This window comes from Chamaea fasciata, unplaced genomic scaffold, assembly GCF_029207755.1.
Source record: "Chamaea fasciata isolate MVZ Bird 193981 ecotype frontalis unplaced genomic scaffold, bChaFas1.0.hap1 SCAF_5, whole genome shotgun sequence".
NCBI classification, from domain to species: domain Eukaryota; kingdom Metazoa; phylum Chordata; class Aves; order Passeriformes; family Sylviidae; genus Chamaea; species Chamaea fasciata.
The window spans coordinates 1,193,624-1,220,410 of record NW_027094090.1 but is presented as its reverse complement, the minus strand read 5'-3'; the positions used below and the strand labels follow the sequence as shown (position 1 = coordinate 1,220,410).

Sequence of the window (26,787 nt, the reverse complement as noted above, 5' to 3'; positions counted from 1 at the left end):
CTGGAGAAAATTGGGATTGTTTTATCATCCCGGGGAAAATTGGGATTGTTTTATCATCCGGGAGAAAATTGGGATTGTTTTATCATCCCGGAGAAAATTGGGATTGTTTTATCATCTGGAGAAAATTGGGATTGTTTTATCATCCCGGAGAAAATTGGGATTGTTTTATCATCCAGGGAAAATTGGGATTGTTTTATCATCCTGGGGAAAATTGGGATTGTTTTATCATCCGGGGAAAATTGGGATTGTTTTATCATCCCGGGGAAAATTGGGATTGTTTTATCATCCAGGGAAAATTGGGATTGTTTTATCATCCAGGGAAAATTGGGATTGTTTTATCATCCTGGAGAAAATTGGGATTGTTTTATCATCCCGGGGAAAATTGGGATTGTTTTATCATCCAGGGAAAATTGGGATTGTTTTATCATCCCGGAGAAAATTGGGATTGTTTTATCATCCAGGGAAAATTGGGATTGTTTTATCATCCCAGGGAAAATTGGGATTGTTTTATCATCCGGGGAAAATTGGGATTGTTTTATCATCCGGGGAAAATTGGGATTGTTTTATCATCCCGGGGAAAATTGGGATTGTTTTATCATCCAGGGAAAATTGGGATTGTTTTATCATCCAGGAAAATTGGGATTGTTTTATCATCCAGGGAAAATTGGGATTGTTTTATCATCCAGGGGAAAATTGGGATTGTTTTATCATCCTGGGAAAATTGGGATTGTTTTATCATCCGGGGAAAATTGGGATTGTTTTATCATCCAGGAGAAAATTGGGATTGTTTTATCATCCCGGGGAAAATTGGGATTGTTTTATCATCCCGGGGAAAATTGGGATTGTTTTATCATCCCGGGGAAAATTGGGATTGTTTTATCATCCCAGGGAAAATTGGGATTGTTTTATCATCCAGGAGAAAATTGGGATTGTTTTATCATCCCGGGGAAAATTGGGATTGTTTTATCATCCAGGGAAAATTGGGATTGTTTTATCATCCCGGGGAAAATTGGGATTGTTTTATCATCCGGGGAAAATTGGGATTGTTTTATCATCCCGGGGAAAATTGGGATTGTTTTATCATCCCGGGGAAAATTGGGATTGTTTTATCATCCAGGGAAAATTGGGATTGTTTTATCATCCCGGGGAAAATTGGGATTGTTTTATCATCCGGGGAAAATTGGGATTGTTTTATCATCCAGGGAAAATTGGGATTGTTTTATCATCCCGGGGAAAATTGGGATTGTTTTATCATCCCGGGGAAAATTGGGATTGTTTTATCATCCGGGGAAAATTGGGATTGTTTTATCATCCCGGGGAAAATTGGGATTGTTTTATCATCCAGGGAAAATTGGGATTGTTTTATCATCCGGGGAAAATTGGGATTGTTTTATCATCCCGGAGAAAATTGGGATTGTTTTATCATCCGGGGAAAATTGGGATTGTTTTATCATCCAGGGAAAATTGGGATTGTTTTATCATCCAGGGGAAAATTGGGATTGTTTTATCATCCCAGGGAAAATTGGGATTGTTTTATCATCCCAGGGAAAATTGGGATTGTTTTATCATCCCAGGGAAAATTGGGATTGTTTTATCATCCGGGGAAAATTGGGATTGTTTTATCATCCCGGAGAAAATTGGGATTGTTTTATCATCCCAGGGAAAATTGGGATTGTTTTATCATCCTGGAGAAAATTGGGATTGTTTTATCATCCAGGGAAAATTGGGATTGTTTTATCATCCAGGAGAAAATTGGGATTGTTTTATCATCCCGGGGAAAATTGGGATTGTTTTATCATCCGGGGAAAATTGGGATTGTTTTATCATCCAGGGAAAATTGGGATTGTTTTATCATCCGGGGGAAAATTGGGATTGTTTTATCATCCAGGGAAAATTGGGATTGTTTTATCATCCGGGAGAAAATTGGGATTGTTTTATCATCCCGGGAAAATTGGGATTGTTTTATCATCCCAGGGAAAATTGGGATTGTTTTATCATCCCGGGGAAAATTGGGATTGTTTTATCATCCCGGGGAAAATTGGGATTGTTTTATCATCCCGGGGAAAATTGGGATTGTTTTATCATCCCAGGGAAAATTGGGATTGTTTTATCATCCGGGGAAAATTGGGATTGTTTTATCATCCGGGGAAAATTGGGATTGTTTTATCATCCGGGGAAAATTGGGATTGTTTTATCATCCAGGGAAAATTGGGATTGTTTTATCATCCAGGGAAAATTGGGATTGTTTTATCATCCAGGAGAAAATTGGGATTGTTTTATCATCCCGGGGAAAATTGGGATTGTTTTATCATCCGGGGAAAATTGGGATTGTTTTATCATCCAGGGAAAATTGGGATTGTTTTATCATCCAGGAGAAAATTGGGATTGTTTTATCATCCAGAGAAAATTGGGATTGTTTTATCATCCAGAGAAAATTGGGATTGTTTTATCATCCCGGAGAAAATTGGGATTGTTTTATCATCCTGGAGAAAATTGGGATTGTTTTATCATCCAGGGAAAATTGGGATTGTTTTATCATCCCGGAGAAAATTGGGATTGTTTTATCATCCAGGGAAAATTGGGATTGTTTTATCATCCCAGGGAAAATTGGGATTGTTTTATCATCCAGAGGAAAATTGGGATTGTTTTATCATCCGGGGAAAATTGGGATTGTTTTATCATCCGGGGAAAATTGGGATTGTTTTATCATCCAGGGAAAATTGGGATTGTTTTATCATCCGGGGAAAATTGGGATTGTTTTATCATCCAGAGGAAAATTGGGATTGTTTTATCATCCCGGGGAAAATTGGGATTGTTTTATCATCCCGGAGAAAATTGGGATTGTTTTATCATCCCAGGGAAAATTGGGATTGTTTTATCATCCCGGGGAAAATTGGGATTGTTTTATCATCCCAGGGAAAATTGGGATTGTTTTATCATCCAGGGAAAATTGGGATTGTTTTATCATCCCGGGAAAATTGGGATTGTTTTATCATCCTGGAGAAAATTGGGATTGTTTTATCATCCAGAGGAAAATTGGGATTGTATTATCATCCCGGGGAAAATTGGGATTGTTTTATCATCCCAGGGAAAATTGGGATTGTTTTATCATCCAGAGGAAAATTGGGATTGTTTTATCATCCCGGGGAAAATTGGGATTGTTTTATCATCCAGGGAAAATTGGGATTGTTTTATCATCCCAGAGAAAATTGGGATTGTTTTATCATCCCGGGGAAAATTGGGATTGTTTTATCATCCAGGGAAAATTGGGATTGTTTTATCATCCCGGGGAAAATTGGGATTGTTTTATCATCCCGGGGAAAATTGGGATTGTTTTATCATCCAGGGAAAATTGGGATTGTTTTATCATCCGGGGGAAAATTGGGATTGTTTTATCATCCTGGGAAAATTGGGATTGTTTTATCATCCGGGGAAAATTGGGATTGTTTTATCTCCACATCCCAGGAGAAAATTGCTCCTGCTTTAAATCTGGGAGAAGAAGAATGGCTGCAGAGTGGCATGAAACAAAAAACCACCATTTTTGCTCCCAAAACTTCTCCTCTTTCCTTGTTTTTCCCCCAGATTTTCTCATTGGGACCGTGCACCAAAAAAAGTCATTTTTTCTGCCTAATCTGCTCCTTTTTCCTCATTTTTTTTTTCCCACCAAAAAATGTAATTTTTTCTGCCAAAACTGCTCCTTTTTCCTTGTTTTTTTCCCCCCCAAAAACACCATTTTTGCTCCCAAAACTTCTCCTTTTTCCTTGGTTTTTCCCCCAGATTTTCTCATTTGGAACCTTGCATCAAAAAATGTCATTTTTGCTCCCAAAACTTCTCCTCTTTCCTGGTTTTTCCCCAGATTTTCTCATTGGGACCGTGCACCAAAAAAAGTCATTTTTTCTGCCTAATCTGCTCCTTTTTCCTCATTTTTTTCCCACCAAAAAATGTCATTTTTTCTGCCAATTTTTTCTGGTTTTTTCCCCCCCAAAACCACCATTTTTGCCGCCAAAACTTCTCCTTTTTCCTCATTTTTTCCCCAGATTTTCTCATTTGGACCTTGCACCAAAAAATGTCATTTTTGCTCCCAAAACTTCTCCTCTCTCCTTGTTTTTTCCCCAGATTTTCTCATTTGGAACCTTGCACCAAAAAATGTCATTTTTGCTCCCAAAACTTCTCTTTTTTCCTTGTTTTTCCCCCAGATTTTCTCATTTGGAACCTTGCACCAAAAAATGTCATTTTTGCTCCCAAAACTTCTCCTCTTTCCTTGTTTTTTTTTTCCCCCAGATTTTCTCATTTGGAACCTTGCACCAAAAAATGTCATTTTTGCTCCCAAAACTTCTCCTTTTTCCTTGTTTTTTTTTCCCCCAGTTTTTCTCATTTGGAACCTTGCACCAATAAACACCATTTTTTCTGCCAAAACTGCTCCTTTTTCCTCATTTTTTTTTCCCACCAAAAAATGTCATTTTTGCTCCCAAAACTTCTCCTCTTTCCTTGTTTTTTTTTTCCCCCAGATTTTCTCATTGGCACCGTGCACCAAGCCAAGGGCCTGGAATTCGACACCGTTTGGGTGGCGGATGATTTTGTGCAGATCCCTCCCGTCACCGAGGATTTCCTCAGGAGGATGAACGTTGAGCTGGGTGAGACCCCCCAAAAAAACGGGGGAAGAGAAACGTGGTCGGGGGGGGGGGAAGGGAGCTGGGAAAAGGGTTTGGAGAAGCAGGAAAAGCCGAGGGAGGTGGGGAAGGGGCTCCTTTAGTGGAATTCCATGCTCGGGAGGGGCGGGACTGGATGATTTTCCGTGGAATCGGAGCAGCTGGAAGGTGGATTTCCAGCCCTTTCCTGCGCCAGGAGACCCTTGAGATGAGAATTCCCAGGTTTGTGGCACAGAGGAGCTGGAATAAATTCCTGCGTCCAGCCTGGAAGTTCTGTGAATTCCTGAAAATTCCTGAAAATCCCTGCAAATTTCTGCAAATCCCTAAAAAATTCCTTAGAATTCCTTTAAATTCCTCTAAATTCCTTCACGTTCCTGCAAATTCCTGTGAAATCCTGGAAATTTCCTGCAAACTTCCGGCAGATTCCTGGAAATTCCTACAGATTTATTCATATTCATGCAAATCCCCGTGAATTCCTTCAAATCCTTGCAAATCCCTGTAAATTCCTGCAAATTCCTGTAAAATTCTTTCAAATCTCGGCAAATTCCTGTAAATCTCTGCAAATTCCTGTAAAATTCCTGCAAATCTCTGCAAATTCCTGCCAATTCCTGAAAATCCCTGTAAATTCCTTCAAATCCCTGCAAATTTCTGCAAATCCCTAAAAAATTCCTTTAAATTCCGGTAAATTCCTTCACATTCCTGCAAATTCCTGTGAAATCCTGAAAAATTCCTGCAAATTTCCTGCAAATCCCTGTAAATTCCTGCAAATTCCTGTAAAATTCCTTGGAGATTCCTGTAAATTCCTGCAAATCTCTGCAAATTCCTGAAAATCCCTGTAAGTTCCTTCAAACCCCTGCGAATTTCTGCAAATCCCTATAAAATTCCTTTAACTGCCTGTAAATCCCTGCAAATTCCTTCAAATCCTTGCAAATCCCTGCAAATCCCTGCAAATTTCCTGGAAATTCCTGGAAATTCCTGTAAAATTCCTTCACATTCCTACAAATCCCTGCCAATCCCTGCAAATTCCTACGAATCTCTGCATTCCTGGAAATTCCTGTAAACCCCAGGAAATTTCCTGTAAATTCCTGCAAATTCCTTCAAAATCCTGCGGATTCCCGGCAAATTTCCTGCAAATCCCCAGCAATTCCTGAAAATCCCTTCGGATTCCCTGCAAATCCCTGTCAATTCCTACAAACCGCCGCGAATCCCTGGGAATTGTCTGTGCTCCCTCCGCAGACAGGACCCCTGAGGACGAGTGGAACCTGCTCTACGTGGCCGTGACCAGAGCCAAGAAGTTCCTGCTGATGTCCAAATCCCTGGAAAACCTTTTGGCTCTGGCTGGAGTAAGTGAAACATTCCCAAGGTTTTGGGGTTTCTTTGGGAGTTTTTGGGGGGATTTTTGGGGTTTTTTTTTTCCTTTTCCCAATTCTGCCGTGGGATTATCCTGAGATCCGGCCTGACCCTAGCATTGGCGCCGTGGACTTTTCCCTTTTCCTTTTTGCTGGAATTGTTCTTATTCCTGCGTTTTGCTGCTCCGTCGGAGATTCCAGTAGGAGGACACGGGTTTGCACTGGGGGGCTTTTCCGTAGTTGATTGGAGTTCGGGGTTTGGTCGGGGAATGTCGGGAGGGAGCCGGTGGGGGTTTTGCCAGCCTGCAGGGGACGGGTCAAGTTCACGGGAGGAAAGCAAAGGGGGAAACAGGGGAAAAAGGGGGAAACAGGGGCAAGAAGGGGACCCAGGGAACCAGGGGGAAACAGGGGGAAAGGAGGGACAAAGGAAAAGGGGAAAGGGGACTAGCTAACTTTTTCCCTTTTTTCCCCTTTTTTCCCCTTTTTTCCCTTTTTTTCCCTTTTTTCCCTTTTTTCCCTTTTTTCCCTTTTTTTCCCTTTTTTCCCTTTTTTCCTTTTTTTCCCTTTTTTCCCTTTTTTTCCCTTTTTTTCCCTTTTTCCCCTTTTTTCCCTTTTTCCCCCTTTTTCCCCCCTTTTTCCCCCCTTTTTCCCCCCTTTTTTCCCCCTTTTTCCCCCCTTTTTCTCCCCTTTTTCCCCCTTTTTCCCCCTTTTTCCCCCTTTTTCCCCCTTTTTCCCCTTTTTTCCCCTTTCCCCCCTTTCCCCCTTTTCCCTCCTTTTCCCTCCTTTTCCCCCTTTTTCCCCCTTTTTCCCCCTTCTTTCCCCCTTTTTCCCCCTTTTTCCCCCTTCTCCCCCCTTTTTCCTTTTCCCTCCTTTTCCCTCCTTTTCCCTCCTTTTCCCTCCTTTTCCCTCCTTTTCCCTTCTTTCCCCCTTTTTCCCCCTTTTTCCCCGTTTTCCCCCTTTTTTCCCCCCTTTTCCCCCCTTTTCCCCCTTTTTCCCCCTTTTTTCCCTTTTTTCCCTTTTTTCCCTTTTTTCCCTTTTTTCCCTTTTTTCCCTTTTTTCCCCTTTTTTCCCCTTTTTTCCCTTTTTTTCCCTTTTTTTCCCTTTTTTCCCCTTTTTTCCCCTTTTTTTCCCTTTTTTTCCCTTTTTTCCCCTTTTTTCCCTTTTTTCCCTTTTTTTCCCTTTTTTCCTTTTTTTCCCTTTTTTCCCTTTTTTTCCCTTTTTTTCCCTTTTTTCCCTTTTTTCCCTTTTTCCCCCCTTTTTCCCCCTTTTTCCCCCTTTTTCCCCCTTTTTCCCCTTTTCCCCCTTTTTCCCCCTTTTCCCCCTTTTTTCCCCCCTTTTCCCCCCTTTTTCCCCCTTTTTTCCCCCCTTTTCCCCCTTTTTCCCCCTTTTTCCCCCTTTCCCCCCCTTTTTTCCCCCTTTTTCCCCCCTTTTTCCCCCTTTTTTCCCCCCTTTTCCCCCCTTTTCCCCCTTTCCCCCCCATTTCCCCCTTTCCCCCCACCTCCTCCCCTCCATTACCTCCTGCTTTTCCACCACCACGAATTTGGGATTTCCTTCCTTTCAACCCCACCACGTTCCAAGTCACTTCCTTAGGGCTCAAAAACCACATGGGCCAACTTTCCGCTTCCCTCAGCTCCCCCTGAGCGGTGCCGTTCCCTTTTCCCGCCTTTCCCAGGAGCGTTTCCTCCGGGCGGAGCTGCTCCGCGAGGCCGGGGGCGACAAGGACGGAGCTGCCGTGGTTTGTTGCGTGCCAGGGTGTACAAAATCCCTGGAATTCAGCTCGGGGCTGCTGGTGAGGAAGCTCCCGTTGACTCACGTACGTCACTTCCCTGCGGTTTGAGGGTTTGGGCTTTGGGAGTTGGGGTTTGGGAACGCCAGGTCAATCGGGGAGCTCCATATCCAAGAATTTGCAGGGAATTGGCAGGACGTTGGCAGGAAATTGCAGAGAATTGCAGGAATTTTGCAGGAATTTGCAGAGAATTGCAGGAAATTTTCAGGGATTTTCAGGGAATTTGCAGGGATTTACAGGGATTTGAAGGAATTTACAGGGATTTGTAGGAATTGGCAGGAATTGGCAGAGAATTGGCAGGAATTGGCAGGAATTGGCAGGGATTTGCAGGGAATTTTACAGGAATTTGCAGGAATTGCAGGAATTGGCAGGAATTTGCAGGGATTTGCAGGAATTTACAGGAATTTACAGGAATTTACAGGAATTGGCAGGGACAGGACGAGAAGGACTTGAGGCTGGATTTTGGGGGAAAATCCCTCCATGGAAAAGGTTTCCAAGCATGGGAACGAGCTGCCCAGGGCAGGGGTGGGGTGGAATTCCCATTCCTGGAGGGATTTCAAAGCCCTGTGGATGTGGCACTTGGGGACACGGATGGCCTCGGGCTCGATGTCCTTAAAGACCTTTTCCAGCCATCCCATAATTCTGAGTGGGATTTCCTTGCTCTGGGCACACCGTGGCTGCGTTCCCAGGGTTGTGGCAGAGCTGGGAAAAGCTGGGAAGCAGAAATTGCGTTCCTGCAGCTTCCTCTTCCCTGAAATCTCCTCTTCTCCTCCCGCAGAGCGATGGCAGCCGGGATCCCGGCGGATTCCTGTGCCAGGCCTGCACCTGGAAGTTCTTTGGCCCCCTGGCTCCTCTCACCTCCTTCCCAAAAATCCCGAATGAGCCGATCCAGCTCTAACGGAGCCCTCCAGCTTCCCAGAGACGTCCTGGGCGTGGGACAAATCCTCTCGGCACATCCCAGCTCCAAAATCAGGTGGATTGGAGCAGGATTTCAGCCCAGCCCCAAATTCCAGGTGGATGTTGGAGCAGGATTTCTGACCCGCTGGAAAAGGAGGAAATACGATGCTGGAGGGTATCCAAAGAAAGTCGATTTCTTGGGAGCGGGCTGTTCCTGTGCAGCCGCGGCAGGGAATCCGAAATCAATCCCGGTGAATCCGTTTTCCCATCCTTGCAGCCTGTGGGGTTTCCCCGGATTCTTTCCCTTCTCCCTGCGGTCGCTCAGGAGGGAAGAAATTTTGGATTGGTTTCGGCCGAACTCAGGGATAAACTACAGAGGGATTTCCAATCCTAAAATTAATTTTTTAGCTGGAAAAAAAAAAAAACAACAAAAAGCCTTAAAACTTCCTTTGTGTCTCTTCCCTGCCCTTAAACCTCCGTTATTTCCTGGCCCTGCCAGGAGAGCCCGGCTGGATCTCCGTGCCTCCCGCCGCGATTCCCGTTCTGTGCCGTGGGAAACCAAAACGGAAAGCGATTTGAGGGATCTGCCCTCGGACACGGCCTGGAGCTGGGCAGGAAACTCCTGCAGGAAACTCCTGCATCCTGGGTTCTCTCTGTCCGTGGGGCTGCTTCCCTCCCTCTCCTTTCAAATTCTCCAGCTCCAGGGGCAGGAATTCCAGCAAATTCTTGGATGTGGATGGAAGGGCAGGAATTCCATCAAACAAACTCTTGGATGTGGATGGAATGACAGGAATTCCATCAAACTCTTGGATGTGGATGGAAGGGCAGGAATTCCACCAGACAAACTCTTGGATGTGGATGGAAGGGCAGGAATTCCATCACACAAACTCTTGGATGTGGATGGAATGACAGGAATTCCATCAAACTCTTGGATGTGGATGGAAGGGCAGGAATTCCATCAAACAAACTCTTGGATGTGGATGGAAGGGCAGGAATTCCCCCAAACAAACTCTTGGATGTGGATGGAAGGGCAGGAATTCCCCCAAACAAACTCTTGGATGTGGATGGAAGGACAGGAATTCCCCCAAACAAACTCTTGGATGGGGATGGAATGACAGGAATTCCAGCAAACTCTTGGATGTGGATGGAAGGGCAGGAATTCCTCCAAACAAACTCATGGATGGGGATGGAAGGGCAGGAATTCCATCACACAAACCCTTGGATGTGGATGGAAGGGCAGGAATTCCTCCAAACTCATGGATGTGGATGGAAGGGCAGGAATTCCACCAGACAAACTCTTGGATGTGGATGGAAGGACAGGAATTCCCCCAAACAAACTCATGGATGGGGATGGAAGGGCAGGAATTCCATCAAACTCTTGGATGTGGATGGAAGGGCAGGAATTCCATCAAACAAACTCATGGATGGGGATGGAAGGGCAGGAATTCCACCAGACAAACTCATGGATGGGGATGGAATGACAGGAATTCCAGCAAATTCTTGGATGTGGATGGAAGGGCAGGAATTCCATCAAACTCATGGATGTGGATGGAATGGCAGGAATTCCCATCCTGAGACATCCAGTTCAAAAAATCCACTGCTCTGAAAATAGAATTATTTTCTACATAAAATATATTTATTTATCCAGAAAAACAGAGAGTTGCCTTTTCCAGAGTGTGAGGAAACGAGTGGATAAAACCTGGATACACAAAGGAAAATATTCCCCCAATTGCGTTACTGGGTCCTTGGTGGTGTCTGCTCCAGCTTGGAATCCCCGTGACCTGCTGGGGATCGGGATCCAGAGCCGGGATTGGGGCTGGAAGGGATTCCAGAGGATCCCTGAGTGTGAGCCTGGGATGGTCCCAACACCTTTGGCTCTGGCTCCGTGGCTGCAAGAGAGCAGGAAAGGGATCGGGATGTGAGGAAATGCTTGGCTGGGTGCTCTCCATCCAATCCCTGGGATTTGGGGACAAAGCTGGGAAAGGGATGGGGATGTGAGAAGGAAAGCTTGGTTGGTTCTCCGTCCGTTTTCTGGGATTTGGGGACAAAGCTGGGAAAGGGATGGGGATGTGAGAAGGAAAGCTTGGTTGGTTCTCTGTCCGTTTTCTGGGATTTGGGGACAAAGCTGGGAAAGGGATGGGGATGTGAGAAGGAAAGCTTGGTTGGTTCTCCGTCTGTTTTCTGGGATTTGGGACAAAGCTGGGAAAGGGATGAGGGTGTGAGAAGGAAAGCTTGGTTGGTTCTCCGTCCGTTTTCTGGGATTTGGGACAAAGCTGGGAAAGGGATGAGGGTGTGAGAAGGAAAGCTTGGTTGGTTCTCCGTCCGTTTTCTGGGATTTGGGACAAGGCTGGGAAAGGGATGAGGATGTGAGAAGGAAAGCTTGGTTGGTTCTCCGTCCGTTTTCTGGGATTTGGGGACAAGGTTGGGGAAGGGATGAGGATGTGAGGAAATGCTTGGCTGGGTCCCTCTCCGTCTAATTCCTGGGATTTGGGCTAAAGCCAGGAGAGGGATGGGACGGGTATCCAGCTAATCCAACTCTATCCATGCCCCTGGGACAGGGACTGGGAATTACCCGGAGCAGGGCAGCTCAGCTCCATCCCAAAGCCCATCCCACCAATCCCAACCCCTCTCCCTGCCCACCACCAGCGTCCCCAGGGCCAATTCCGCCGAATTCCCCAAATCCCAGCTCCCGGTGCGGGACGCTCGCCCACCTTTGGGATCATCCACGGCAATTGTCCGTGTTCATCCCTGGCTGCTCCGTGTGCTCCGCCACCCCTCAGGGAACCGCCGGAATTCCATCCTCTGGCATCCCTGCGGGTGCTGGGCGCGCCCAGTGTCCCCTGGGTGGCCGCTCAGCCCGTGGGGACAATGACGGGAGGTGCCACCTCCTCATTCCCACAGGGAAGAGCCCCCATGGGAATTCCTGTCTCGGTCACGGCGTAGCCTCGCCTGGAGCGCCTTGTGGGGGGAAAGAGGAGCGTCCGCGGCGTTCCAAAGCTTTCCTTGGGAAAGCGCGGAAACCTTGGAGAGGAGCGTCCGCGGCGTTCCAAAGCTTTCCTTGGGAAAGCGCGGAAACCTTGGAAAGCTCATTCCTGGCCTTCGGCACTTACCTCCTCCTCCGCCAGCAGCAAACGGCCGCGATTCCGGCGGCCAGCAGCAGCAGGAATCCTGTGGGATGGAGGCACGGAGTGAGGAGCATCTCCCAAGCCCCGGCTGATGAATTCCACCAAAACGGCTCCAGAAGGAGCCAAAAGAGCTCCAAAAAGAGCCGAAAAAGCTCCGGAAAGAGCCAAAACAGCTCCAAGCACCATCCCAAGGTGCCCTCCCCCGCCCAAAGAGGGAGGGAATTGGGAATTCTTTTTTCCAGGAAGAAAATTTGGGTGATGAATCTTCCCCCCCCACCCCCAGTGGTGTTCCCATTGCCCATGGAATAAAGCTTGTTAGATTAAAAAAAAAAAACAGGAATTTTTAGATTTAAAAAAAAAAAACCAGGAATTTTTAGATTTAAAAAAAAAAAACAAAGGAATTTTTAGATTAAAAAAAAAACAAAGGAATTTTTAGATTAAAAAAAGGAATTTTTAGATTAAAAAAAAACCAAAAGGAATTTTTAGATTTTTAAAAAAAGGGAATTTTTAGATTTTAAAAAAACAAAGGAATTTTTAGATTTAAAAAAACCAGGAATTTTTAGATTTTAAAAAAAACCAAAGGAATTTTTAGATTAAAAAAAAAAGAAACCAAAGGAATTTTTAGATTAAAAAAAAAAGGAATTTTTAGATTTTAAAAAACCAGGAATTTTTAGATTTAAAAAAAAATCAAAGGAATTTTTAGATTAAAAAAAACAAAGGGATTTTTAGATTTTAAAAACAAAGGAATTTTTAGATTAAAAAAAAAACAAAGGAATTTTTAGATTAAAAAAACAGAGGAATATTTAGATTTTTTAAAAAAAGGAATTTTTAGATTGAAAAAAAAAGGAATTTTTAGATTTAAAAAAAACAAAGGAATTTTTAGATTTATTTTTAAAAAAGGAATTTTTAGATTTAAAGAGAAAAACCAAGGAATTTTTAGATTTTAAAAAAAAACCCAAGGAATTTTTAGATTTAAAAATTTTTTAAAAAAGGGATTTTTAGATTTAAAAAAAAAAAAAAAAGAAAAGAAACTCCCTGTTCCCCAAATGAATTTTTTTGTCCCAGCTTACCGACGGAAGAGGCCACGGACTGGATGGAAACTGGAAAAGAGCGGAGAAAAGGAAAATTTGAGCTGCAAAGGTAGGAGGAAGGGGGAGGATGCCGCGAGGAGCCTCGTTAAAGAGGAGGTCGGAGAGAAGGAAGAAATTCCCTTGGAAAAGCGAGAGAGCCAAGGGTGAGCCAAGGCCCGGGGGGAGGTTTGCGTTCCCTCGGGAATTGGCCCAACCTGTGGCAAAGTCCGTGGGCGGGATGGGCAGCGAGGTCGTCCCCTCTGCCGCCGGCGGCGTGTCCAGGGTCGGAATGGTCTCGGCCGGCCTGGATCCGTCAGGTGACGGCCCAGCAGGTGCCGGTGGCACAGGTGACTGTGTGGAAGGTGGGGAGGGGCTGGGATTGGGGCTGGCGCCGGCCATTCCTGCCGGGAAAAAACGTTTCACCTTGAAATTCCTCAAAATCAAAAGGCGGCGCCGTTATTTCCCGCGTCCCGAGCTCTGGGATTTCACCCGGTGGGGTGGATTTGATCCCACCCACGGGAATGTTGCGGGTTCCACACCCCCGGGAGCTCCAATCCCAATCCCAATCCCAATCCGTGGCCAAGGCAGCCCAAATCCCAATCCTCACCCCTCTGGGTCGTGCTCTCCGGGCCGGGCGTTTCCCAGGAAAAAGCCGGATCTCCTTTGGGAAAAAACAACAGGGAGACACCGTCAGCTGGGAAATGAACTCTCCAGCTGGTTTGGTAAGCCAGAGAGGCAAAATTGGTTTTATCCAGCCTTGAGGGCTGGGGGAAATCTCACAAATTCTGGACGTCCGTTGTCAAATTTTAAAAATTTTTACAATTTAGAAAAAAAAAAAAAAATTCATTGGCTTCAAGTTATTAACTACCATTCTATTACTGATTAATAATTTGTCCCTTTTTAATTGGCCTAATTAATCCCTATTTTCAGCCTTTTAATTCTGTTTCCCCAGACCGGGCACCTCCGCTTTACGCAAAGTCTCGTTGTGGTTTATAAATTTCCGCACTCCGGGTGTTCCATCCTCCACAATAAATTCCTCTCCCGGGTGGTTTTGAACTTCCTCCCCCAGCTCTGGGAGCGCTGACGGATGTGAGGCCCTAAACTTTGGGACGCGGACATCACCCATGATCCGTTAGGAATTCCAGGGATTCAAGTCCTAATTCTTCTCCTTATTCCTGATTCTTTTGGGAAGAAACGCGACTTGGGTGACGCTCGCGTTTCCTCCCGCCCTCGTGTTCCGGAGGTTTCCCGGCTCCCAAAATCCCACTCACGGATGCACTGGAGCGTGGGCTGGGTCCAGCGGGGCTGCGATCCGTTCCCGAGGACGCACTGGATGAGGCTGGAGGTGCCGGCTTTCCGTTTGTACCCGGGGTTGCAGGAGTAGCGCAGGCGGGAATTCAGCTCCATGCGGTTGCCGGCGTCGATGTGAGCGTTGGCCACGGCCTCGGGGGGGCTGCATCGGGCTGGAACGGGGGGAAAACCCGATGGGATCGCAACGGGGAGCTCTGGAAAACCCTGGCTGGGCTGGGGAATTCCTCATCCCTGGGATTGGGATGGGAAAAAAAACCCGATGGGATCGCAACGGGGAGATCTGGAAAACCCTGGCTGGGCTGGGGAATTCCTCATCCCTGGGACTGGGATGAGGAAAAACCCGATGGGATCGCAACGGGGAGCTCTGGAAAACCCTGGCTGGGCTGGGGAATTCCTCATCCCTGGGATTGGGATGGGGAAAAAACCCGATGGAATCACAACGGGGAGCTCTGAAAAACTCTGGCTGGGCTGGGGAATTCCCAACTCCTCATCCCTGGGATTGGGAAGAGGGAAAACCCAATGGGATTGCAACGGGGAGGTCTGGAAAACTCTGGCTGTGCTGGGGAATTCCTCATCCCTGGGATTGGGATGGGAAAAAAAACCCGATGGGATCACAACGGGGAGATCTGGAAAACTCTGGCTGGGCTGGGGAATTCCTCATCCCTGGGACTGGGATGGGAAAAAAAACCCCGATGGGATCGCAACAGGGAGCTCTGGAAAACCCTGGCTGGGCTGGGGAATTCCTCATCCCTGGGATTGGGATGGGAAAAAAAACCCGATGGGATCGCAACGGGGAGATCTGGAAAACTCTGGCTGGGCTGGGGAATTCCCAACTCCTCATCCCTGGGATTGGGAAGAGGGAAAACCCAATAGGATTGCAACGGGGAGGTCTGGAAAACTCTGGCTGTGCTGGGGAATTCCTCATCCCTGGGATTGGGATGGGAAAACAAAGATGGAATCACAACAGGGAGATCTGGAAAACTCGGGCTGGGCTGGGGAATTCCTCACTCCTCATCCCTGGAAGTGCCCAAGGTTGGACAAGGCTTGGAGCAACCTGGGATCCTGCAAAGTGTCCACGGCAGGACATGGAATGAGACAATCCCTAAATTCCAACCCAAACCTTTCCATGGTTCTCTAAAATCCCGCCTAGGGGTGGGTCCAGGGATTCATCCATCCTGCAAAAACAACGGGACCCTGTCCCTGACACAGGGAATGGGGAGAGGGAAAATATTCCCGGCATTTTTGGGATCATTTGGAGCAGCTCCTTCGGAGGCTGGAGAAAGGGCGAACTCCACTTCCGGCGTGTTTGTGGTCACTTGGAGCAGCTCCTCCGGCCAGCAAGGAATTTTTATGGAATTCCATCCCCTTGAAGTGTCCCAGGCCATCAGCTACATCTGCCTCCAGCTGCTGAATTCCGGCTGCACTCATCACTCCCGTCCTTCTCCGCTCATTTCACAGCTGGACATGGAAAATTCCAGGTGCTGCTGAGTCCTCCAGCCACTTCCCAAGGTTTTTTTTTTCCCCCTCTGGAAGGTGGCAGCTGAAATCCAAGAATCCCAAGCAGTGGGACAACGATGGATTTGGGGTTGTGGCTTCGCTTTTCCCCAGACGAGCTGCGGCTTCCCCTTCGGCTTCAGGATGAGCTCGGTTCCGTGCCAGGGCGGTGGAAGTTCCGACTTTTCTGGTGCAAGGAGCGAAATTCCTAAAACTGTGCCAGCACCTGGATCCCTGTGGCGGTGTGGGAATGGCTGATCCATGATCCCATGGCGGTGTGGGAATGGCTGATCCGTGATCCCGAGATGGTGTGGGAATGGCTGATCCATGATCCCGTGGCGGTGTGGGAATGGCTTCTCCATGATCCCGTGGAGGTGTGGGAATGGCTGATCCGTGATCCCGTGGCGGTGTGGGAATGGCTGATCCATGATCCCGTGGCGGTGTGGGAATGGCTGATCCATGATCCCGTGGTGGTGTGGGAATGGCTGATCCATGATCCCATGGCGGTGTGGGAATGGCTGATCCATGATCCCGTGGCGGTGTGGGAATGGCTGATCCATGATCCCGTGGCGGTGTGGGAATGGCTGATCCATGATCCCGTGGCGGTGTGGGAATGGCTGATCCATGATCCCGTGGCGGTGTGGGAATGGCTGATCCGTGATCCCGAGATGGTGTGGGAATGGCTGATCCATGATCCCGTGGCGGTGTGGGAATGGCTGATCCGTGATCCCGTGGCGGTGTGGGAATGGCTTCTCCGTGATCCCGAGATGGTGTGGGAATGGCTGATCCATGATCCCGAGATGGTGTGGGAATGGCTGATCCGTGATCCCGAGATGGTGTGGGAATGGCTGATCCATGATCCCTGTGGCGGTGTGGGAATGGCTGATCCGTGATCCCGTGGCGGTGTGGGAATGGCTTCTCCGTGATCCCTGTGGCGGTGTGGGAATGGCTGATCCATGATCCCGAGATGGTGTGGGAATGGCTGATCCATGATCCCGTGGCGGTGTGGGAATGGCTGATCCGTGATCCTGTGGCGGTGTGGGAATGGCTGATCCGTGATCCCTGTGGCGGTGTGGGAATGGCTGATCCGTGATCCCGTGGAGGTGTGGGAATGGCTGATCCGTGATCCCGTGGCGGTGTGGGAATGGCTGATCCATGATCCCGAGACGGTGTGGGAATGGCTGATCCATGATCCCGTGGCGGTGTGGGAATGGCTGATCCATGATCCTGGCTGCTGGAAGCTCCCACGTCCCAGTGGGAGGCAGCACGGAGAGATGGAGGGATGAACAATGGGAATAACGCAAAACGCAGCTGGGATGGGGCGACGGATGGCCGGGATGGGATGGATGAGCAGGATGGAGCAATTGATATCTGGGATGTAGGGATAGGATGGAACGATGGATATCTGGGATGGGATGCAGGGATAGGATGGAATGATGAATATCCGGGATGTAGGGATGGGATGGAGCAATGGATATCTGGAATGTAGGGATGGGATGGAACGATGGATATCTGGAATGTAGGGATGGGATGGAATGATGGATATCTGGGATGTAGGGATGGGGTGGAGCAGTGGATATCTGGGATGTAGGGATGGGGTGGAGCAGTGGATATCTGGGAAGCAGGGGTAGGATGGAGCAATGGATATCTGGGATGTGGGGATAGCATGGAATGATGGACATCTGGGATGAGAAGTGGGGACAGGATGGAATGATGGATATCTGGGATGGGATATAGGGGTAGGATGGAATGATGGATATCTGGGAATCAGGGGTAGGATGGAGCAATGGGTGTCTGGGATGTAGGGATGGGATGGAGCAGTGGATATCTGGGATGCAGGGATAGGATGGAATGACGGATATCTGGGATGCAGGGATGGGATGGAATGACGGATATCTGGGATGTAGGGATAGCATGGAATGATGGACATCTGGGATGAGAAGTGGGGACAGGATGGAATGATGGATATCTGGGATGGGATATAGGGGTAGGATGGAGCAGTGGATATCTGGGATGCAGGGATGGGATGGAGTGACGGATATCTGGGAGGCAGGGGTAGGATGGAACAATGGATATCTGGGATGTAGGGGTGGGATGGAATGATGGATATCTGGGATGCAGGGATGGGATGCACGGCCAGGCTGGATGGATGGATGGATGACTTGATGCCTGGCATGGATGGAACGATGCCCAGCTGGAGTGGAGCCGTGTCCAGGCAGGAGGAACACACAGCTGGGCTGGGATCATTATGGAACTGGGATGGAAGAACAGTGGGAATGGGAACGCCGTGGCACTGGGGACAGGAGCAGACAGGGATGGGAATGTGCCGGTGACAGGGACAGGAGTGTGATGGCAGCAGGGATGGGAGCAGGATGAGGATGGAAATAGAAAAAGTGGGAATGGGAGCAGGATGGGGATGGGAGCACAGGGGGGATAGAAATAGCGGGAATGGGAGCAGAGCAGGGAATTGAAAACAGTGAGAATGGGAACAGGATGAGGAATTGGAAACAGTGGGAATGGGAGCAGGATGGGGAATTGGAAACAGTGGGAATGGGAGCAGGATGAGGAATTGGAAACAGTGGGAATGGGAGCAGGATGGGGAATTGGAAACAGTGGGAATGGGAGCAGGATGAGGAATTGGAAACAGTGGGAATGGGAGCAGGATGGGGAATTGGAAACAGTGGGAATGGGAGCAGGATGGGGAATTGGAAACAGTGGGAATGGGAGCAGGATGAGGAATTGGAAACAGTGGGAATGGGAGCAGGATGGGGAATTGGAAACAGTGGGAATGGGAGCAGGATGGGGAATTGGAAACAGTGGGAATGGGAGCAGGATGAGGAATTGGAAACAGTGGGAATGGGAGCAGGATGGGGAATTGGAAACAGTGGGAATGGGAGCAGGATGGGGAATTGGAAACAGTGGGAATGGGAGCAGGATGGGGAATTGGAAACAGTGGGAATGGGAGCAGGATGGGGAATTGGAAACAGTGGGAATGGGAGCAGGATGGGGAATTGGAAACAGTGGGAATGGGAGCAGGATGAGGAATTGGAAACAGTGGGAATGGGAGCAGGATGAGGAATTGGAAACAGTGGGAATGGGAGCAGGATGAGGAATTGGAAACAGTGGGAATGGGAGCAGGATGGGGAATTGGAAACAGTGGGAATGGGAGCAGGATGGGGAATTGGAAACAGTGGGAATGGGAGCAGGATGGGGAATTGGAAACAGTGGGAATGGGAGCAGGATGGGGAATTGGAAACAGTGGGAATGGGAGCAGGATGGGGAATTGGAAACAGTGGGAATGGGAGCAGGATGGGGAATTGGAAACAGTGGGAATGGGAGCAGGATGGGGAATTGGAAACAGTGGGAATGGGAGCAGGATGGGGAACTGGAAACAGTGGGAATGGGAGCAGGATGGAGATGGGAAAAGGATGGGGATGGAAGTGCAGTGGGAATGGGAGCAGGATGGGGATGGAACCAGTGGGGATGGAAACGCAATGGGGATGAAAACCATGGGAACGGGAGCAGGATGGGGATGGGAACGGTGGGAATGGGATCAGGACGGGAAGAGGACAGTGACACGGCAGCAGTGGGGACAGAAGCACAACGTGCTCCTCCTGCAGCACCCGAAACACGCAGAGACAAAAATCTCCATCCTCAGAACCCCCTGCCCCGCCCAGTTCGCGGTGCCTCCCCAGAACATCCCGGGGGGAATCTGGGCGTGATCCTGGCCGGTGTGGCCAGAGGACAGGAGGGACACGGGGACCGCGCACGTGCCGAGCGCAGCTGCTCTTGGTCTCCTCTCCAGGCGCGGGTGAAATTCCCGGAATCAGCAGCTTTTGGAGCCGGGGTTTGAGGAAACGCCCGCCCTGGGATGTTTCACAACAGCCTCGGAGCTCCCCAGACCCGAAACTGCCGTTAGTGAACGAAAAACCCTCCAGCTGCTCCTCCCAAGGGGGCACGGCAGGAAATCCAGCTGGAAACGCCGAAAATGTCCAGGAAAAACAGGGATCTGCGAGCTCTGTTTGTGCCTTCCAGCTTTGAAACCTGCTCTCCTCATCCCAGTCCCTCCAGAGAGGGAATTTTTTTTTCTTTTTTTTTTTTTTCCAGTTGGTTGGAATCTTCTCTTCCAAAAAACGCCCAGGTTGTTCGAACAAGATCCCGGCAGCGCCACTCTCCAGGAAATTTCAGCTTGTGTGATGAGACAAAACACATCCCAAAAAAAAGTGCGGGGGAAAGGGGAGGAATCAGCTGGAGATGGAGGATTTGGGCTTTTATCCCACTTGGAATTTCCCATGGAGGGATCATCCCAGGTGCTCGAAGACTCCTCCCATCCTTGGCCGACCTCCCAAAAGACCATCCCAGGAGAACACCTCCAGCTGCCTGATTTCCATCTGCGTTCCCTGCGTCCTGCTGGGATTGAACATCCAGCTTGAAACGTGCCCGATGTCCATGGATTTTGCATTTCCGTGGAATTTTTCCTTCGCTTTGTCTCGTCTTCCTCCGCCAACGGTGCCGGTTTTGGAGGATGAGCTCGTTGGGAACAAAGCCCGGATGATCCCAGGCGTGGAGAGATGCTGCCATGTGATGTCATCCCACGGCCAAATCCAGCTTCCCAAGGATGCACAACCACAGCTGGAGGATCCACACCAGGAAAAACTTGGCCGTTCTCCTTAAAAAAATTATCAGGAGAAGGCTCAAAGAGGTTTTAAAAGAGGTTTTAAAAGCCATGAGCCAATAAATAAATAAATAAAAATTAAAAAGTGGAGAAAAGAGGAATTTCACACATTTGGATGCAAGAAAAATCCACGAGGAATGCCAGAATCACAGGAATAAACAAAACTTCCATGTTTTAACTCAAAACTTTTTCCAAGTGACCAGGTTTCCCAGGGATGGGAAACAGGAGAGGATGGAATACCCGGTGGGAACATCGTGGGATGCAGCAGCTCATCCCGAATTATCCATCAAGTGAACTAAAAGAAAGAAATACTATTCATTTTCTCTCACACCCCCTAAACCCGCGGGGTCTTTTTGCCCCAAACGACGATCCTGGTGGCACCACTGCCGCCTGGGGCTCTGGGCTGGGTGGTCCGTGGGGAATGATTTCGGGAAGGGCTATTTTTGGCTCGTTCCTGAGGCTCGGGGCTCGTGCCTTCCCAGCACGAGGAGCTCTTCTGGCTTATTTTTGTCACTCAAGACCTTTACCATTCCTCGCCGTCCCTGTCATCCCTTTATAAATAGGGATAAATTCACTTTCCAGGAGCTTGGAGAAGAGCAGGCACCGAAGCTGCCCCGAAGCTCTCGCCATTCCTTCCAGGTTTATTTCGCGGAATCCTTCGCAGTTTTCAGGGAATTAAATATTCCTCAATGGTCTTGCTGCTTCCAGCACCTCCCGGGGGGATGAACCGAGATGTTGTTCCGATGTCTGAGCTGTGATGAGATTTTTCCCGAAGCTCCAAGAGCAACAGAGCTGGAGAAGGGTTTGGAGCAGCAGGAAAAGCTGAGGGAGGTGGGAAAGGGGCTGAGCCTGGAGAAAAGGGGGATCGGGGGGGACCTTGTGGCCCTGAGAGGAGGGGACAGCCGGGGAGGGATTGAGGAATCCCTAATCCCAGGGAACAGGGACAGGAGGAGAGGGAACGGCCTCAGGCTGGCCCAGGGGACGTTCAGGGTGGATTTCAGGGAAAATTCTTTCCGGGAAAGGGTGGTCAGGCACTGGAAATGCCCAGGGCAGGGGCGGAGTCCTTCCTGGAGGGACTTCAAAGCCCTGTGGATGTGACACTCGGGGACGTGGTCAGTGGTGGCCTCGGCAGTGCTGGGTTAATTGTCGGACTCGGTGTCCCCGAGGGTGTTTTTTAGCTGTCATGACCCGGTGATTCCGGGATTTCGGACTTGCGGAGAGGCAAGACAACGATGGGCAACTCCCAGCGCCGTGGAAAACCCACAGGGAGCACCCAGGGCTGAGATCCCACCGTGAGGCAGCTCCCATCACACAGATCCCAAAAATCACTCCCAGCCTTCCCTGGACACTGTGAGGAGGAGGTGTGGGGATGCCAGGAGCGAGGTGGGAACACCGGGCTGCAGCCTGGATGCTCTGGGGGGGGTTCATGAGGCACCCAGGGAGAGCTTTGGGAACACAGGGAAGCAGAGTGGACACCCCAGGGATGGCATGGGCACCTCAGGGATGGCATGGACACCCTAAAGAGCAGCCTGGGCACCTCAAATGGGAGCTTGGGTACCCCAGGGGCATCCCAGGGAGCAGGGCAAGCATCCAAGGAAGCAGAGAAAGCATCTTAGGGACCGGAGCAAACACCTTAGGGATGGCATGGGCCCCCGGGGACAGCGTGGGCACCCCGGGGACAGCGTGGGCACCCCAAGCGGGGGGCTCAGGCACTCCAGGGAGTAGCGTGAGTCCTCCAGGAAGCAGAGCAGGTCTCCCAGGGAGCGGCGCGGGCATCCCGGGAAAGGCAGCGAGCACCTTCGGGCGGGACAGGAGCAAACGGGCGCCGCGGGGACGGTGTGGGCACCTCAGTGGGAGCTCGGGAAGCGCAGGGAGCGGCGTGATTCCCTCCGGAAGTGGAGCAGGCTCACCTGGGAGCGGAGCTGGCTCGGCAGGGAGCAGAGCGGCTACCGCGGGGAGCAGCAACCGGCATCCCGGGAAAAGCGGAGCGAGCACCCCAGGGAGAGTGTGGGCACCCCGAGAAGGGGCTCGGGCAGCCCCGGGAGTGGCCTGGGTGTAAGCCAGGAAGCGCCGCGGGCATCGCGGGGAGCGGAGCGAGCACCTTGGGGACGGAGCGAGCACCCCGGGGAAGGTGTCGGGAGCCCGGGGAGGGTGTGAGCGCCCCGGGGAAGGTGTCGGGAACCCGGGGAGGGTGTGAGCGCTCCGGGGAAGGTGTAGGGAGCCCGGGGAGGGTGTGAGCGCTCCGGGGAAGGTGTAGGGAGCCCGGGGAGGGTGTGAGCGCTCCGGGGAAGGTGTAGGGAGCCCGGGGAGGGTGTGAGCGCCCCGGGGAAGGTGTAGGGAACCCGGGGAGGGTGTGAGCGCCCCGGGGAAGGTGTAGGGAGCCCGGGTAGGGTGTGAGCACCCCGGGGAAGGTGTCGGGAGGCCGGGGAGGGTGTGAGCGCCCCGGGGAAGGTGTCGGGAGCCCGGGGAGGGTGTGAGCACCCCGGGGAAGGTGTCGGGAGCCCGGGGAGGGTGTGAGCACCCCGGGGAAGGTGTCGGGAACCCGGGGAGGGTGTGAGCACCCCGGGAGAGGTGTAGGGAGCCCGGGGAAGGTGTAGGGAGCCCGGGGAAGGTGTAGGGAGCCCGGGGAGGGTGTGAGCGCCCCGGGGAAGGTGTAGGGAGCCCGGGGAGGGTGTGAGCACCCCGGGGAAGGTGTGGGGAACCCGGGAAGGGTGCGAGCGCCCCGGGGAAGGTGTAAGGAGCCCGGGGAGGGTGTAGGGAGCCCGGGGAGAGTGTGAGCACCCCGGGGAAGGTGTAGGGAGCCCGGGGAAGGTGTAGGGAGCCCGGGGAGGGTGTGACCGCTCCGGGGAAGGTGTAGGGAGCCCGGGGAGGGTGTAGGGAGCCCGGGGAGGGTGTAGGGAGCCCGGGGAAGGTGTGACCGCTCCGGGGAAGGTGTAGGGAGCCCGGGGAGGGTGTGAGCACCCCGGGAGAGGTGTAGGGAGCCCGGGGAAGGTGTGACCGCTCCGGGGAAGGTGTAGGGAGCCCGGGGAGGGTGTGAGCACCCCGGGAGAGGTGTAGGGAGCCCGGGGAAGGTGTAGGGAGCCCGGGGAAGGTGTAGGGAGCCCGGGGAAGGTGTGACCGCTCCGGGGAAGGTGTAGGGAGCCCGGGGAGGGTGTGACCGCTCCGGGGAAGGTGTAGGGAGCCCGGGGAAGGTGTAGGGAGCCCGGGGAAGGTGTCGGGAACCCGGGAAGGGTGCGAGCGCCCCGGGGAAGGTGTAAGGAGCCCGGGGAGGGTGTAGGGAGCCCGGGGAGAGTGTGAGCACCCCGGGGAAGGTGTAGGGAGCCCGGGGAAGGTGTAGGGAGCCCGGGGAGGGTGCGAGCGCCCCGGGGGAAGGTGTAGGGAGCCCGGAGAGGGTGTGAGCGCTCCGGGGAAGGTGTAGGGAGCCCGGGGAGGGTGTGAGCACCCCGGGGAAGGTGTCGGGAACCCGGGGAGGGTGTGAGCGCCCCGGGGAAGGTGTAGGGAGCCCGGGGAGGGTGTGAGCGCCCCGGGGAAGGTGTAGGGAGCCCGGGGAGGGTGTGAGCGCCCCGGGGAAGGTGTCGGGAACCCGGGGAGGGTGTGAGCGCCCCGGGGAAGGTGTAGGGAGCCCGGGGAGGGTGTGAGCGCCCCGGGGAAGGTGTAGGGAGCCCGGGGAGGGTGTGAGCGCCCCGGGGAAGGTGTAGGGAGCCCGGGGAAGGTGTAGGGAGCCCGGGGAAGGTGTAGGGAGCCCGGGGAGGGTGTGAGCACCCCGGGAGAGGTGTAGGGAGCCCGGGGAAGGTGTAGGGAGCCCGGGGAAGGTGTAGGGAGCCCGGGGAGGGTGCGAGCGCCCCGGGGAAGGTGTAGGGAGCCCGGAGAGGGTGTGAGCACCCCGGGGAAGGTGTAGGGAGCCCGGGGAGGGTGTGAGCGCTCCGGAGAGAGCTCGGACGAGCCGGGGAGCCCGGGGGCAGCCCCGCTTACCGGTGTCAGCGGCGGCGCGGAGCAGCAGGAGAGCGGCGGTAGCGCAGAGCAGCGGCGGCAGCGGCCGGGCCATGGGAGCGGCCCGGGGACAGCTCCGGGCTCCTGCGGCTTTCTCCTCCGGCGGCAGCTCCGTGGCGCTTCCCTGCAGCTGTCGCTCGTCCCGGTGTGGCCCGAGAGGTTTCGCTTTCGCTTTCGAGCCGGGGCCACCGGGGAGGGACGCGCCGCCCTGGCGGGATGGGGAGCCGGGGGCAGGGAGGGGCAGCGCCGGGGGGGAATTCGGTGCCCGGGAATGCGATTCCCGGAAAGGGATGAAATCCAGCGGGGTGAGGGGGATTCATTGTCCCTCGTATGATGAGATGCCCGTGGGGATGAGATACGTGGGGCATGGAACACCGGGAGAGATGCAATAGCTGAAGGGATGGAATGAAAATCCGGGAATCCAAAGCCCGAGGCGGCAGGGAGGGTGTGGAATTCCGCGCCTAAGGAGGGGAGATGCAGTAAGCGGGGAGGGGATGCGATATCCACGGGATGGGAGATCCGCTGAGGGGAAAAGGGTGAAATATTTGGGGTTCGCCATCCAGGGGTGGAGGACAGGGGATGGGGCAAGCAGTGCCTGGAGGGATGTGATATCGGGGTCACTGCAGTACCCAGGAGGGTCGCGGTACTCCTGGGGTGAAATATCTTGGAGAGAGGTGCAATATTTTGGGAAGGGATGCAATATCTTGAGGAGGGATGCAATATCCTGGGGAGTATCTTCCCCAAGATGCAGTATCTTGGGGAAGGATGCAATCCTAGCAGGAGATGAGGCAGCACTCCCTGCCCTGGGGAATGTGGTACCCAAGGGAATCACGGTGTGTCCTGGGGTGGGATGCAGCTCCTCCCTCCTATGCCTGGCCATGGATCTGGGGGATTCCACGTCCTCGGCATGCGGGAATACCAGCTTGAACGTGCTGGTGCCCACACCAACCTCCAAACTGGAACACGAGCTGTGATCCAGCCCTGGAAGAGCTGAAGAGCTCCTGGGCTCGGGCTCCATCCCGCAGCATTCGCAGGGCTCGGATCCCACAGATCCTGCTCACAAGAAATCCTCCCCAGCTCAGCTCCTTGCTCGGGGCCTCTTTGTTTATTCTCCTGTGGTTTTATTCCGTCAGTGAACAGCCCCACACGTCTTGGAAAGGGAAAGCAAAAGGTTACTCGGATAACATTTCACGGCCAATCACCAAACCTTCCATGAGAGGTGAATAAATTCTCCCCGTGCCAGAATTACCCTCAATTAACCCTCCCTGAAGCAGCAGAGAGGCTGCACCCGTGACAAAACACTGGACTGTGCCGAACGTGTATTGGAGAGGGCAAGGCGTGAGCCTGGAGGAGATGGCTGAGGGTGGTGCTTCAGAAACATTCCAGACGGAAACGCCGCGGGAGTTTCTCTCCAGCTCGGGGTTATCCCAGCTCCCCGGGGCTGCCTGGTGACGATTGTGGCTGTACTCTGGACGGGCTGAGATCCCACACCGTGAGAGTTCTGTAAAACAACCAGCAGGGCAGGGTTCACTGCCGTTTGTGCAAGAGCTGAGCGTGATCATCTCGGGGTTTGGTAAAGAAAATTCGGTCTGGGAAGACTTTGCCTTTTCTTCTCAGGGATTCTGTCAAAAGATGTAAAAAAATCCAATCTTGTCCTAAATTTCCAGGTGAGAGTTTCGGTGCTTTTGATGCAAATGAGCTCTGCAGCTGCTAATCTTCCAGGAGATAAGCACAACTGGGTGAGAGTTTATACTGGTCAGACTGGAGGATTGTGATCCCTGGGAAACGGGCACGTTTTCAACTCCTTTCCATGGAAATCCTCGAGCCTTTCCATGAGAAATCAGAGCTAGGGAATTCCTGGCTGTTGAGGAACACACTCAGGGCAAGTGGCTGGTCAAGCTCTGGGTGGTGACAAGAGGACGTGGCTTGGGGACAAGAAGACCTGAGCTGGCACTGACCACTGAAGTCCAGCCGAGTGACCGGACACTCAGAGCCATGGCCGGAGCCAAAGAATCCAGAATTTTCCCGTGCTTGCACTCTGAGGATATGAAAATCCAGGGTGTCCTCTGCCTCCTGAGAGAAACCAGCTCAAGCTGTTACTTTATTATTTAATTGTTGCACTGAGATTAAATTATTTTAAGGATTGAGATATCTGAAGCTCTGCCATGGGAAGCCTGGAGTGAGGAAATCTGCTCCGACCCTGCGAGTGTGGGGTGGAGCTGGGAAGGAGCTTCGTTCCCAGCTCAGGATTGTTGAGTTCCAGAGCAGCTCTGGGGTGGTCAGACAGGGAATTTTTCCCTGACAGGCTGAAAATCAGGGAATTTCCCCCTGATTTTGTAGGATCATGCCACCAAGCCTTGCCTGGTCTCTGTCTCAGAGAGCCCTTTGTGCACTGTCCCCTGAGGTGCAGCATCAAAGGATCCTTCCCATCCAGCACCAGG

The 26,787-nt window shown here is 51.6% G+C and overlaps 2 protein-coding genes across 3 annotated transcripts in view; one reads left to right on the top strand and one right to left on the bottom strand.

Annotated features, from left to right (window-relative positions):
• The window catches only part of FBH1 (F-box DNA helicase 1), a gene marked incomplete at its 5' end in the record, with an annotated part of 140,679 nt that extends 130,345 nt beyond the window's left edge, over window positions 1–10,334 (top strand). The window contains 4 exons of the mRNA XM_066182619.1: window positions 4,509–4,634; window positions 5,886–5,992; window positions 7,671–7,811; window positions 8,563–10,334. Coding sequence (XP_066038716.1) covers window positions 4,509–4,634; window positions 5,886–5,992; window positions 7,671–7,811; window positions 8,563–8,682 — 494 coding nt within the window. The remainder of the gene's footprint in view (window positions 1–4,508; window positions 4,635–5,885; window positions 5,993–7,670; window positions 7,812–8,562) is intronic.
• A 53-nt stretch (window positions 10,335–10,387) lies between these two features.
• Window positions 10,388–24,479, bottom strand: IL15RA (interleukin 15 receptor subunit alpha). 2 transcript variants are annotated; one of them, XM_066182628.1, is made up of 8 exons: window positions 24,329–24,479; window positions 14,148–14,339; window positions 13,484–13,537; window positions 13,092–13,277; window positions 12,877–12,906; window positions 11,792–11,849; window positions 11,393–11,639; window positions 10,388–10,570 (listed from the first exon to the last, which is right to left on the bottom strand). In XM_066182628.1, the coding sequence occupies exons 1-7, from the start codon at window positions 24,399–24,401 to the stop codon at window positions 11,534–11,536; spliced, it is 699 nt and encodes a 232-aa protein (XP_066038725.1). In that variant the 5' UTR covers window positions 24,402–24,479; the 3' UTR covers window positions 10,388–10,570; window positions 11,393–11,533. The 2 variants fall into 2 exon arrangements, with proteins under 2 accessions (XP_066038725.1, XP_066038726.1); XM_066182629.1 differs by lacking the exon at window positions 24,329–24,479 and adding an exon at window positions 22,203–22,240.
• Between the last annotated feature and the right edge of the window lie 2,308 nt (window positions 24,480–26,787).